Source organism: Petaurus breviceps, unplaced genomic scaffold (assembly GCF_028583685.1).
Source record: "Petaurus breviceps papuanus isolate PSGF00001 unplaced genomic scaffold, PetGlider_PUasm1.0 186, whole genome shotgun sequence".
Lineage (NCBI taxonomy): Eukaryota > Metazoa > Chordata > Mammalia > Diprotodontia > Petauridae > Petaurus > Petaurus breviceps.
Window position 1 is genome coordinate 37,797,687 of NW_027185798.1, and position 14,722 is coordinate 37,812,408.

Sequence of the window (14,722 nt, forward strand, 5' to 3'; positions counted from 1 at the left end):
AAGACATTGTGAGAAGGGATAAACTTGGAGGGAAAAATGATCTGTCAGGGACATGCTGGACAGTTCTTTGGCTTTGCTGACCCTCAGGTTGTAAAACTGGGTAATAATACTAAAATTCATCTACTTCACATTGTTGTTATAAGGAAAGCACTTGTAAATTGTAATGCATTATGTAATTGTGAATAACTATTATTACTGATCCTAAATGATGGCTAATCAACATGACTGAAAATAAGATGTTTAAGTTAAATTTCAGTAAAAAAAAAAAAAGGGCATAGTGAAATTGCTTTCAGACAGAAGTTGAAGTCTTGGTAGTAGAATTTCTAAACCAGATAGAGTCTGTTAAGGGTTGTTAAGGAGTCCCTTGAACTTGTCTTTTTGAGTTGCCGAGTTTTCCAGAAACACTGGATCGAGAGCACATAGAAAGCCTTGAATGTGTCAAGGATGAAGCCCATTTTCTCCCTGCCCTGACATAATCTGTTATTTGAATCCCAAGCTGGATTCCCTGTGTGTTCTTGGGAAGCAAGACAGGTGCCAGCCAGTCTGTGCCAGACTGGGAAAAATAAAAATGCTTGTGCAGCTGGGATCCTTTGCAGATAAGCAGACCCTCCCACTATCTTCATAGTCTAGAGATTCCCAAGGGAAAAGAATGTGGTTTTTGCTGCTCCTCTTCAGGGGGAACCTTTCTTCTCCCACACAACACCCCTTCCTGCTTTCTCTTCCTTCTTTTGCTGCACTGTCATAAATATGCAAAATTCTATAAGGACTATGAACTCTTTGAGTTCCACATGCTGTAATATTAACAGAATAGGAAGATCTTCCCCACCCATTAATAGGCCTAACACATAAAGCCTGAGTCACATGGAGCTCAGTGTGTAGGAGGAGCTTGGGGACAGGGGAGAGAGAGAGAGCAGAGTGAGAGTAGAGAGAGAGGGAAGTGAGGGAGAAATCTGTCTAGGGGAACTTGTGTGGAGAGGCCGAGCAGAAAGAAGGCTCACCCTGGATTAGTGAGAACCTTGCTGAATCTTACCTCCTAGTATCCACATCATGTTCCAAACAAATATTTTGGTTTTGTCTTTGAGGAAGAGAGTTTGTTATATTTTGAGAATCCACCCTGGAAATTCTCATGCATATTTCATAGCGGCTACTATGGCATTACACATGCATGTTCATTTCTCTTCTATTAACACCTATGGCACTTTCATATTTACTCTATCTCTCAAGAATAACTCAGATAAATCTTTTATTTGATAACAATAAAACAGAATGAAATTTTTCACTTCATAAGGCAAAAGTACTTAAAAAATCAATTAAAGGAAAAATAAACATGAATAAAATCAAGCTGGAGAAAATGCAGGATTGCTGTATGTCTTAAAAACACAAATTAAAAGATGTAAACAGACTTATGTTTCACTGCTACACAAATAAAATTTCTTGCTATTATATGTAAGAATGCCTTAAAAAGCCGAATTTGCCAGATGGAAAAAGAATTTCAAAAGTTCACTGAGGAGAATCATTCCTTCAGAATTAGATTGGAGCAAATGGAAGCTAGTGACTTTATGAGAAATCAAGATGCTGTTAACCAGATCCAAACAATTGAAAGAATAGAAGGCAATATGAAATATCTCGTGGGAAAAACCACTGACCTGGAAAATAGATCCAGGAGAGATAATTTAAAAATTATTGTACTACCTGAAAGCCATGATCAAAGGAAGAACCTAGAAATCATCCTCCAAGAAATTCTCAAGGAAAACTACCCTGATGTTTTAGAACCAGTGGGCAAAATAGAGGTTGAAAGAATGCACTGATCACCTCTTGAAAAAAGATCCCAAAGAGAAAACTCCTAAGAATATTATAGCCAAGTTCCAGAATTCCCAGATCAAGGAGAGAATATTACAAGCAGCCAGGAAGAAACAATTTGAATATTGTGGAAACACAATCAGGATAACACAGGATCTGGCAGCTTCTACACTGAGGGATCGAAGAGCTTGGAATATGATATTCCGGAGGGCAAAGGAGCTGGGATTAAAACCAAGAGTCACCTCCCCAGCAAAACTGAGTATCATGTTTCAGGGGAAAATATAGTCATTCAGTGGAATAGAGGACTTTCAAGCATTCTTGCTGAAAAAACCAGAATTGAATAGAAAATTTGACATTCAGATACAAGAAGCAAGAGAAGCATGAGAAGGTAAACAGGGAAAAGAAATCATAAGGAACTTATCAAAGTTGAACTATTAACATTCCTACATGGAAAAACAATAATTGTTAACTGATGAAACTTTTCTCAGTAAGAAAATAGTTGAAGGGAATATATAGATGAGGGTATATGGGCATATGAAAACATGTGAAATGTGTGTATATATGTTTACAGGTATATATAGATAGAGGGCACAGGACCAATTTAACAGGAAGGGATGATACTTAAAAGGTGAAATTAAGAGGTGAGAGAGGAATATAATGAGAGGAGATGGGGAAAGACAGAATGGGATAAACTATCTCATATAATAGAGGCAAGGGAAAATGGTGACAATGGAGGGGAAGAACAGGAAGGCAAAAAGGCAAAACCTTATTCTCACTGAATTTGGCTCATGGAGGGAATGACATACACACTAAATAGGGTATCTCACCCTACAAGAGAATGGGGGGAAGGGGATGAGAGGGGGGATGATGAAAGGAAGGGCAGACTAGGGAGCAGGGGAAGTTGGATGCACCCACTTTTGAAAAGGGACAGGATCAAAGTAGAGAATAGAACAAGTGGGAGGTGGGATAGGAGGGAGGGAAATATAGTCAATCTTTTACAATATATCTACTATGGTAATGTTTTGCATAACTACACATGTACAACCTATACTAAATTGCTTATCTTCCCAGTAAGGGTGGGTGACAAGAGAGGAAGGGAATGAATCTAGAATTCAAAGTTTTAAAATCAAATGTTTAAAAATATATAAATACTATTATTAATAATATTTTACATGTAATTGGGAAAAAAGATATACAGTCATTGGGGCATAGAGATCCACCATGCCCTGCTGGAAAAGTCAAAGGGGGTATAGGAGAAGATATGGGAGAGAGCAGACTGGAGGAGGGGTTATCCTGTGGAACCACTATTTTGTTGCGGTGGGTAGGGGAAAAATGGGGAAGAAATTTGTAACTCAAAATCTGGCAGAAATGAATGATGTAAATCAGAAGTTAATAAAGCATTTGGAAGAAAAAAATCAATTAAAGGAAAAAGAAACTTGAATAAAATCACGCAGGAGAAAATGCAGGATTGCTGTCGTGTGTCTTAAAAACACAAATTAAAAGATGAAAATAGCCTTATGTTTCATTGCTACACAAATAACATTTCTTTGCTATTGTAGCTCCCTTTGCTACTATAGAAGGAAATGAGATATTTTAAATTGAATATTTAAATTACTGTTTAAATATCATAGAAAAAGATGATCAAATTTGGGCTGAGTACCTATGTAAATTATGTTGATTATAATATCCTTCATATCATTTATTACCCATATTTTAAAATGTCTACATTTTTATCCATCTTTTTCTCCCTTGTTCTAATTTCAGAGAATAAAGCTAAGGCCTTAACCTATGTCCACAATCCTATTCCTTCTCATTAAAACAAAAAACACCTTACCCCACTGATTAACCCTTCCTGCTTCCCCATTCCCTGCCTTTCATCTTTAATTCCTCCACAGCTACTGGCTCGTTTCCTAAAGAAAAATGCTAAAAGCTATGACTACGTTAGTTACTGTCAACAAATCTATTCAGTCTTCCTGAGAAGACTATTTGGCTGCTCACCTAGGCCACCTTGCTATACACCCTGCTTCCACCCCACTTCTCCTGACCTGGAGACTGCACCATTAGGAAAAAAAATCCCTAGGCTCTAGATGATTTAATGCATTTCATTCTGAACTTCTAAGGTGAACTGAGATGTAACAAGATGTAGTGAGTAAGTACACACTCAACTAGCCTACTAAAGCTAGTCAGCTCCACATAAACCAAACTTCAATCAATCAATTATGCACTTGTGTCAGATGATAAGGTCTGGAGCTATAAAGACAAAAGAAAAGGAGCATTCAGCTCAAGGAACTTCTATTCTAACAGGATAGGTAACACATGGGAAGATATATACAGAATGAATACAATAAAGCTTGGAGAGAAAGGGGAATGCTGGGGGGGAGGAGCCGTGGTTTTCATGTAGAAAGTGGTGTTGGGGTTGAGTCTTGAAGGAAACCAGAAATTCTAAAATGCAGAGGTGAGGAGCGAGTGAATTTTAGCTATGGAGAAGTGTCAGCACAAAGGTACAAAGACAGGAGGCTGAATGCCACATGTGCAAAATACCAAGTAGGACAGCACAGCTGGTCCACAAAGTATATAAAGGGCAGTGATTGAGCAAGGGTCTGGAAACGCAGGAAGGAGTGAGGTGGTAAGATATATTAGATAGGAGTGGTAACATGGAGGAAGAAAGTGAGGCAGAAAGATGCAGAAGGGAAGGGAGGGAAGGAGGCAAGGGGAAAGAGAGACAGAGAAAGTGTAGAGGTGATATGGTCAGTCCTATTTTTAGGAAAATCACTTTGGTAGCTACACAGAGATGAATTGGAGTGAGGAAGCCTCAAGGTAGGAAGACCAAAAGGAAGGCCATTTCAATAGTCCAAAAAAAAAAAAAAAAAAAGCTGATAAAGGAATGAGCTAGGGTAGTGGCTATGTTAGTGGAAAGAAAGGGATGTATGCATGTTGTAGTGACAAAAACAACAACATTTGGCACCTGACTAGATATATACAAAGTGGGAAAGAAGGCAAAGATTCATTCTTCAGTGACTGGAAGGATGGTGGTACCTTGACAGGGAGAGAAAAGTTGGGAAGAGGAGGGGGATTTGGCAGGGGGGGGGGGGGGGGAAGGATAATGAGTTCTGTTTCAGACATACTGACTTTGAGAAATTTACAAGAAATTCAGTTTAAAATGTTCAACAGGTTGTTGTTTTTGCAAAAATGGACTTTAAAGACAGAGATTAGAGATGCTTTTATAAATCTGGAAATCATCTGCAGAGAGGTGATAATTGAACCCCTGGAAGCTGATGAGATCGGGTAAGACAGTATTAGAGGGTAAGCACAGAGCCACGAGAAACAGCCCTGATGAGTGGGTGTTACATGGATGAAAATCCAGCTAAAGAGACTGAGAAGGAACAGTCGGACTGGTAGGAGCAGAACCAGGAGAAGAAAGCTGACCAACAGTGCCAGAAGCTGCAATGAGGCTATCTGCACTTGCACCCCTTAGTTGCCTGTTTCTTGTTGAAAGCATCATGCATCATCCTCCCTGCTCTTGAGGTTCAAAACCTAAGCGCTATTTTTGACTCTCCCCTTATAACTAACCAGTCAAAAAATCTCCCTTCACCATAATCTCGCACTCATTCTCCTACTTCTCTTCTCACTTCCCACCACCTCTGCTCCAGGCCCTAATCACCTCTAACACAGACTATTCTAATAGCCTTTTTAGTTCATCATCCCTCTCTTTTCCAGTTATGAGATGCCAAAACAAGCTTTCCACTTTACTATTCAAAAACATTCAGTGGCACTGTTAATTCTAGGATGAATTCTAAACTCTTAACCTAGAACTTAAGATTCTCCGTATTTTGGCTTTTCTAGCCATATTTCACCTTATTCTCCTTCACAATTCAACAGCACCCCACCCCCACCCCTCATGTGACCTTTCAAGTTCCAACAAACATTTGATGTTTAGCACGAATTGGATTATAGCTACACTACAAGTTCAACTCATCATTTCCAACTTTCATGCCTTTATTCAGTGTCTAACATGTACCAGGCATCAGGCTGAGTATGAGAATAACATGAAGATAAAAATCAAACAGTTCAAGCCCCCAAGAACCTTACATTCTAACAAATGAAACGACTATGTCTTAAAAAGAGTCACAAGATAATGGGGAGAAGAACTAATGATGTCCTTCATACAGAAGCCTTTTGCTGCTCTTCACAGCTCCAAGGGCCTTCCCTCTGAAACTACCCTGCATTCCTTCTGCACATGTTCTGCACACACCTACAAACACACATATATGATTCCACTCCATTTGCATTAGAATGTAAAATCCTTCAGGAGAGGACACATTTCATTTTTTCCTTTCTATGTCCAGTACATAGTGCACAGTCTGGCATATATGGTAGGTGCTTTAATGTTTGTTAATGGATTGAAGGAATACATTCATTTCTTATTTTTGCCTTTCTAAATTTTTTATCTTCCTTTAAAGTTCAGCCCATGTGACACAGCCTCGATTTCTGACTTTGCCAGCTAGAAATGCACACTCCTCAAAGGATTGTTTTCTTTTTGACTAGTAGAGTAACTTATATAATAATAAAGTGCCTTATAATAAGCACTTGTAAATGTTTACAGAATTGGACTGAAATGAATGCAAAATACAAGAAAACCATCCTCCAAAGGATTAAATTTTCTCTCTTATTTCTTTGTTCTACACTTTTTAAAACTACATGTCTATTCTGTGCAAGTACTGCTCAGGGCTATAAATATTTTCAATGAATCAGAGGAATGCTTACAAATGAAACAGATAAATAAAAACAATTTCTAGCCTCTCCTTATAATTATCTGTTATGACACCGCCTATTCCAAATGAGTGGCATTTTGTGTACCTTGTTTCTGAATTATGGAGTCTGTTTATGCCTTCACTTGTGCTTGGTGCATCATGCTGGTATTTAATCATGCATTCCTCTTGTTTCCTTTTTGTTACAGGGCAGACATAGCCCATGCTCTCCAGTTTTGTCATAGTGTCCTAACTCCTAGAAGTGAAGTCAATCTTTCATAAAGTGTTTACTGTAAGCCAGGCCCTGTGCCAAGCTCTGGGGACACAAAAAAGGAGAAAAAGCAAACATGTCTTTGCCCTCAAGGGCTCACAGTCTAATGCAGGAAATAACATGCAAACAGTTATGGATAAACATCTAGACAGGATGAACCGGATAATATTTTAGAGCAGAACACTTGCACTACAGAGTCCTGGGAAACACTGCTGGAAGAAGGTGAGATCTCCGCTAGAGCTTAAAGGAAACATGAGAAGCCAAGAAATGGAAAAGAGGAGGAAGAGAACTCCAGTCCTGGGGCATAGCCAGTGAAAGTGCCTAGCCGTGGGGCATAGCTGGTGTAAAGTACCTGGAACAGGGAGATGGATGCTAAAGGTCAATAACAAAAAGAAGTCTAGGGTCACTGGATTTTAAAGTATGTGGAATGGGGTGAGGTGTAAGTATTCTGGAAAGGTAACAAAGAGCCAGGTTAGACAAGATTTTAAAATGAAATCTGACCACGAAGGTAACAGCAAGGTGCTGGAGCTTACTGAATGGGGAAGGTGATACTTTAGTAAGATAAATTTAACAGGAAAACTGAAGTGGGGAAGACTAACCAGTAGGCTATCATAACAGTCTATACTAGGATGGTGGCAATGTCATAAAGAAGAAAGTGGTATATACTTGAGATATTATACAGCTATAACCAACAGGGCTCCCCAACGGATAGGATATGGAGGGGCAAGAGGAGTGGGGTGGGGTGAAGAACAGCAGTCAATTAGTTGTTAAACATTTATTAAGTGCCTGCTATGCCCTAGGCATTGTGCTGTGGATTGGGGATACAAAAAGGAAAGACAATTCCTGCTTTCAAGGAGCTCACAATCTAATAGAGAAGACAACAAGTAAACATAGTGGGAATTAACAGAGGGAAGATATCAGAATTAAGAGAGGTTGGGGAAAACCTGCTGTTGGAATTCGAAGGAAGCCAGAGAAGCCTGGAGGCAGAGCTGAGAAGGGAGAGAGAAGGGAGAGGCATGAGGGACAGCCAAAGAAAATACCCAGAGTCAACAGAATGGAGTGTTTTGTTAGTGGAACAGCCAAGAGGCCAGTGTCACTGGATCAAAGAATATATGGTGGGGAGTGTAAGGTGTAAGAGGATTGGAAAAGTAGAAGGGAGTTAGGTTATGAAGAGCTTTGAATACCAAAGAGAGGAATTGGCATTTTATTCTGGAGCTGATAAGGAGCCACTAGGAGGTGATGTTGGACTGGAGCTTTGAGGAAATCATTTTGATGGCTGAATAGAGGATGGATTGGAGTGGTGAGAGACTTGAGACAGGTGGACCAAAAAGCAGCCCACTGCCTCATACAAACATGAGTTGACGCAGACCCAAACTAGGCTTATGCAGGTACAAGAGAGAATGAGAAGTTGAAGATGACACCTAGGTTGTGAGCCTGGATGATTGGTAGCATGGTGGTGCTCTCAACAGTAATAAGGAGATTAGAAAGAGGGGAGGATTTGGAGGAAAGATAAATAGTTCTGTTTTAGACATGTTTGTTTATGGAGCACACAGGAGCTGGAGAGGCTAGACTGGAGTTCAGGAGAGAAGGAATGGAGGAATTTTCCAAGTAACACGTTCTGGAGTTTAATACAGTACCCTATTTTTGGCCATTATTTCTCTTAAGGTTCTAGACCTTTCTGTTCCTGCAAATGAATTTCATTATTATTTTGTGTATCTCTATAAAGTACCCTTTTCGGGCAATTTGATCACTACAGCAGTACGTCTAAAAATATCATTGTCATTTTTACCATGTTGGAAAGTCCCGGTCATGAAGTACTAACTATTGCTCCAAACATTTAAGCCATTATTTCTAAAGAGTGTTTCTAATTCTATTTCTGTCTTGATGTATGTTGGAAGATTAGCTGCCACATATTTTATGAATTTTATAGTTATATGATATGGGCTTCTTCGTCATTATTTCCTCCTAAATGTTATAAAAAGTATAACTAAAACTTTATAAAATACTGTTGATTTTTTCTGGGTTCATTTTATTTCTTGCTACTTCAATAAAGTTATTGTCTTAATTATTTTCTTTGCTGATCCTCTAGGGTTTTCTAACTAAACGACACAACATCAGAAAACGAAGATAGCTTTGTTTCACTCTTTGCCTAGATTCAGGTCTTTAATTTCTTTTTGTTTTGTTTTATGCTAGCATTTTGAGCACTATTTCAAATAATAGTGGTTTTGTAAAGGGAGTGTCCCTGATTTATTCATGTGTTTATTGAAAAAGTATCTAGTGCTTTCCTCATTGCAGTATTACAAGCTTTTGGTTTTAGGTCAATACTTTTATTACATTAAAGACAGATCTTCTATGTCTATTCTTTGCAAGGATTTTTTTATCATAACTGAATATTGTACTTCAATATTGTACTTCAATTGTACTGTCAAAGACTTTTTTTCTGCATATATTTGTATAATCATGTGATTTAGGTCTATTTTTGTTTTTTAAATGATTAATTACATTGTTTTCCTAATGGTGAACAGATCCTTTCACCAGTGATGTGATTCAATTCGATCTTAGTGAATAATTAAAAAAATATTTCTCAAGGTTTATTTTTTAAATTAGAATTTTACTTAAAATTTTAATATTAAATATTCATTAGTGGTATTTGTTTACAATTCTCTTTGCTTTGTCATCCCTTGGCTAGGGTATTAAGACTATATTCAATCTTAAAACTCTTATAAGGAGTTTGAAATTCATACTTTCTTCATTTTTGAGAATTTATAAAGTATAGACATTTGGATGGGAGGCATTTTGGGGGAGAAGAATTTTAGATGTATGCCTTGTCCTGAGTCAAATGCCTGATTTGTAAAGAAAACAAACAAATTATTTTTCAGGCACAGATGGGATATTCACTTGAAGCTGTCATAAAGTAAATTGGAAAGAAAAGCTCCAGAGAAGGTAAGAAGTCACCCTAAGAGAGGACAAAAATATTCCTAGGCTATTAAAACTTAAATAAGAAAAAATTATTTTAGAAAATATTACTTCTAGGTTATCTTCCTGGGCTATAAAAGAGAACAATTACATGTATGATATTCATTCCTCATTAAACTTAACTCATGTGAAATCCGTAGAAGTTTATCATAATAAACGACTGTATCTATAAACATAATCCATTACAATTAGGATATATCATTCATTAATACATCACACAGTAAATGACTTGACAATGAAATCACACAAACAGACATCTACTTACTTCAGCGTCTCGGCAAGGAAGAAACTCTGCTGTACGTCATCATATGCGGGAGCAGAAGAATACACGTCCTTGATCCCTGAAAAACCACCTCTGACTCGACAATACTTTTCAATAGCCTATGACAGAAACAAAAGGAGAAAAAAGAACAAAACAATACCATAACATTCAAAATTTAAGGGCACAAATTCAGCAAACCACCATATGTTGAGAGATTTGATAACTGAAAGTAGGATTTCTAATCAAATGGAATTTCCATAATGAAAAATATTAACTGAAGTTCCTTACTTACACTGTGATCTGTCATTTTTCTATTCTGAAAATCAAAATAGAAGTGTCATCCCCATTTACTTGTGGAGATTTCCTTTCCATGGTGGTTTTGAGTCATTCCAAATCTAATCTATATCTAATCTAAACTCTCCAAAGGCACTATACTTTCTCTCTCTTGATAGAATGTCTTACGTTTCTATTTGAATCTCCACAGCTTAGCCCAGGGCTTTGTACATAGTAAACACATAATACTTCTTTCATTCACTCACATAGGAACTTTAATGAATAAATTAAAATGATTTATAGTTAGCATGACAACTGTATAATAAACTGGTGATTCTGAAGTGCTTAAATGTTTGTTTTTGAAAGTTCCAAGTCCTCCTCTCTTAATTGTTTTTATCAAGTGTTTGACATAGAAAGTCTTTCAAAATCTGTGCTGACCCCCCCCCCCACACTTTACATCCCTACCCACAAAGTACTCTACAATCCAGTGACACTGGGTTGCTTCCTATTCCTCAAAAAAAGACATCCCATCTCCAAACCCATCTTTTACAGGATGCCTTTCCCAATCCTCACTTCCCTCTGATGAACATTCCCAATTGATCCTGGCTAGAGCTTCTTTGCATGCTGTCTCCCCCACTGAGAGCAAGGACAATTTTTTGCCCTCCTTTGTATCACCAGTGCTTATAGCACAGTGCCTATCACATAGTAGTCAATTACTAAATAGACGTTCCCTTCCCTCTTCCCTTCCCCCTAAGGAGAACAATGGTGTAGAGTCCAAGCTCATCTACAAAGCACTACACAGGAAGATAATGGAGAATTATAAGTAATAAATATCACTTCACAAAGTAGGGAAAATACAAAAAAGAGGAAATGGATTTCTAAAAAAAATCTAGCGAGAGACCCAAAGACAAATGTCAGCATTTCTGTAGTGCTTCATTCTCAGAACTGATAACAGTGGAATCACCATCGCTAAATTCTAATACCTTAATATCTTATGTATGAGTAAGCATAGCTGGTACTTAAGAAGATAACATTGGAAAAAGAAGTCAGGCCTAACCAAGTACAAACACAAGACATTTCTGCTGGAGGTGACAATTTTGTAGCCACAGAGTTGACTTTTCAAGAAACAAGGATAATAAAAGAATGGAAAAAAAACAACAGCTAGGTTGATGTAGTTTAAATAAAAAGGTGACCGAGAAGACATTACTCAGAGCTAAATTAAATAATTATATCTTTTCTCTATAAAATCTTTATGAGAATAACTGATGAAAAAATACATTGAGAGCATCCATGATGAAAACATGGAGACAGGAATGTCTTCTTTATGACAGTGATATCTTCACAGCAATAAAAATGACAGAATGGTATAGTGAATATATGTATTCACACTGTTTAATGTTCTTTGGTTAAAAAATATTCACTGGTAAAAAACACAACCCCAAAACATTTTTGACAAGGTATTTCCTTGTGCATAAACATAGTTAAGATCACATAACAGATATAACCACAGAGATAACTTTTCTCCATGATTTAGAAACATGGCTGCCACAGGTATTCATTGCAGTCATGGAAGTTTTCTACCAAGTCCAAAACAGGAATTCCTTATAGATGATAGTTTTCTGGATGCTATTGTTTGCAAATACCAAGGACTATACTATAGGGTTTCCTAAATGAGATTCATACATAATCACTCAAAAGAGTATTAGCCAAGAATTACAGAAAGACCTGGATTTCCATGAACTGATGCTGAGTGAAGTGAGCATAACCAGGAGAACACTGTACACAGTAAAAAGCAACACTGTGTGGTGACCAAATATGCTAGACTTAGCTCTTTTCAGCAATACAACGATCTAAGACAATTCCAAAAGTCCCATGATAGAAAATGCTATCCACATCCAAAGAAAGAACCACAGAGTATGAATATAGATTGAAATATACTACTTCATTATTTTTCTTACTCATGGTTTTTCCCTTTTTTTCCGATTCTTCTTTCACAACACAACTATTGGGGACTGTACATTATTCTACGTGTATAACCTATATCAGATTGTTTACTGTCTTGGGGAGAGGGGAGGAAAGGGAGTGAGGGAGAAAAATTTGGAACTCAAAATCTTAGAAAAATCAATGTTGAAAACTATCTTTACATGCAATTGGGGGAAAAAAATATTAGTAAGTGAAAAAAAAAAGTACTTACTAGCCAAGCAATCCAGAGACGAAAAATAAAACACTTCCCTGTTTATGACATGTGATTGGATAACTTCAGCTCACTGAGTAACTTTATCAATGTATATCTTGGATAGGCACTGTCCAGATGGACAATGAGATGAGTCCTTGAACCTTCCAATTACCTGTTTTCATCAATAGAATGCCTCTCACCCATTGACTTTAACTGAACTCATTCCCTGGTAGTTAACGTGATTCTTCCTTTTTCTAACTCTCTTCATAAAGAGTGGTATCCAAGTGCCAAAGAACAAAATCCCTCTCTTTGACTCTTGCTGTCCATTTCCTCATTCAATCCAGAACAACCCAAACCTTCCCCACCCCCATATCTGATGACAGATATGCCTGCCCCTTCCACAGTACCTTCCTGCAACTCCTGTTCTACAGTGAACAAATTTCATTTCAGAACTATTTCTCATACACTCCCACATTCTTGCACTCACTGTGGCCTGGATTCCCTCATATGAATACGCATTTCTGGCCATCCTTTCTTGTACAGGTTGAATTTTCTCTCATGGTTCAGTGGTTCCAGTGGATGAACGCAGAGATACTTCTTCCCCTTGCTATTTCTAGACACTCTCTCTAGCATCCATCACACTTGGCAATCTCTTCTTCTTTGATGTTTATTCTACCTAAATTGATCACCTAATTCCTATCCTGGTGGTTGTTACATTCAGCTACCCAGGCTATTGCCCTTCTTTCTCAAAGAGTTCAGCACCTGACTCACTGTCTTCTCTATTTCTCAATTCCTACCCTCATGCTAAGGAACTTCTGCTTTCTCAAAGCAGACAACTTCTCAGGTTCACAATCTACTCAAGTCCTATGGCCTGATCTTCTACTTTACTTTGGCTACACACAGGAATGCTTTTGACTTTATCACCCCATAATGTTCCAGTTCCATGTTAATAACTCCCAAATTCCATATCTGTACATAATTCATCATTCCATCTCTTCCTATGCCTCATTCTCACTCACCCTATATACCCGATATTTATAGCTAGATATCTATCAGTTGCAAAATAAACAAAAATTTTATTTTTGTGCCCACAGTTTGTCTCACATATACTCGTTTTTCTCCACTTACCCAGCCAATAAAGAGAAGAGAGGCAGTCTGTTCACACAATGAAAAAAAGGGAGAATGGATAGATAGCCCAAACACACCACTGGTACTGATAAGGAAAACATTAGGGTTATTTAGATCCTTTGTGGAGAATTTAGGGTTAACTCATGAAGGGGATAGGTTTTGACTATTGAAATGATCCTACAGTGAATACTCTTCACCTTATGATTTACAATTTTCTATGAAAAATGTGTTTAACATAAGGTAAACTTTATTCCACCTTTTGTGAAATTATCAAATTCTGAATCACTGAAATTTGATTTAATTAGCATTATATTACATACAAGCATGCGCCAACTCAAAGCAGGGAGGTCAGAATCAAGACTAAGAACTGAAGTAACTTTGGCCCTAATTCAACTTTAGTAAGAACTATCTTGGGGAAGGAAATGAAGAGAGAAAAGAGAAGACTTAAATGGGACCTGCCTATACTTTTCAGACAGATATGAAAAAAAAAAAGCATAATGAAAGAGAAACTGGAAAAAAAAAAAAGAGGGCTGTAGAACTTTTATTCCCCAGGTCTACATTTCTGCCATTCCATTCACATTTCAACTTTATGGTGCTTGACTCTATGAAGAACGAAAGTTTCACTTCAAGAAATAACTCTACCGACTGATTATGACTCACGTACAGGGGTTCCTTAGTAGTTCTAAATTTTTTCCTAACTTCATGAGGCAGAGAACATAGTCAGTGTAAGGATGCCCTGTATTGAAACATTCTTCTATTTCTGTTTCAAATAACATTAAAAATGTTCAGAGAAGAAGTTTGGACCTTTTAAGAACATTTTGTGGTAAAAAGCAGCTTTGAAATGACACAATTTAATTAAATTTTTTCCATTTTAATTAGCAATTCATTAGAAAGAAGACAGGTATTTAGAGAAATTAGATGTATAAAGAAAATAGGAACTACCTATTCTAGCAATTTAGTTACCTAGGTAACCATATCTTTAATGGATGATGGATAACCTGAGGTCTTAGGTAGACAGATAGAAAGAAGTAAGTAGATTCATGAGCTTTTAACTTTTTGGAATAAATCAATTTCCTAAGGAGAAGCAT

General features: G+C 37.4%; 1 protein-coding gene across 1 annotated transcript in view; it reads right to left on the minus strand.

The window, feature by feature from the left end:
* The window catches only part of MAN1A2 (mannosidase alpha class 1A member 2), a 255,679-nt gene that overhangs the window by 9,562 nt on the left and 231,395 nt on the right, over window positions 1–14,722 (minus strand). The window contains exon 12 of the mRNA XM_069090237.1: window positions 10,061–10,176. Within this exon, the coding sequence (XP_068946338.1) occupies window positions 10,061–10,176 (116 nt within the window). The remainder of the gene's footprint in view (window positions 1–10,060; window positions 10,177–14,722) is intronic.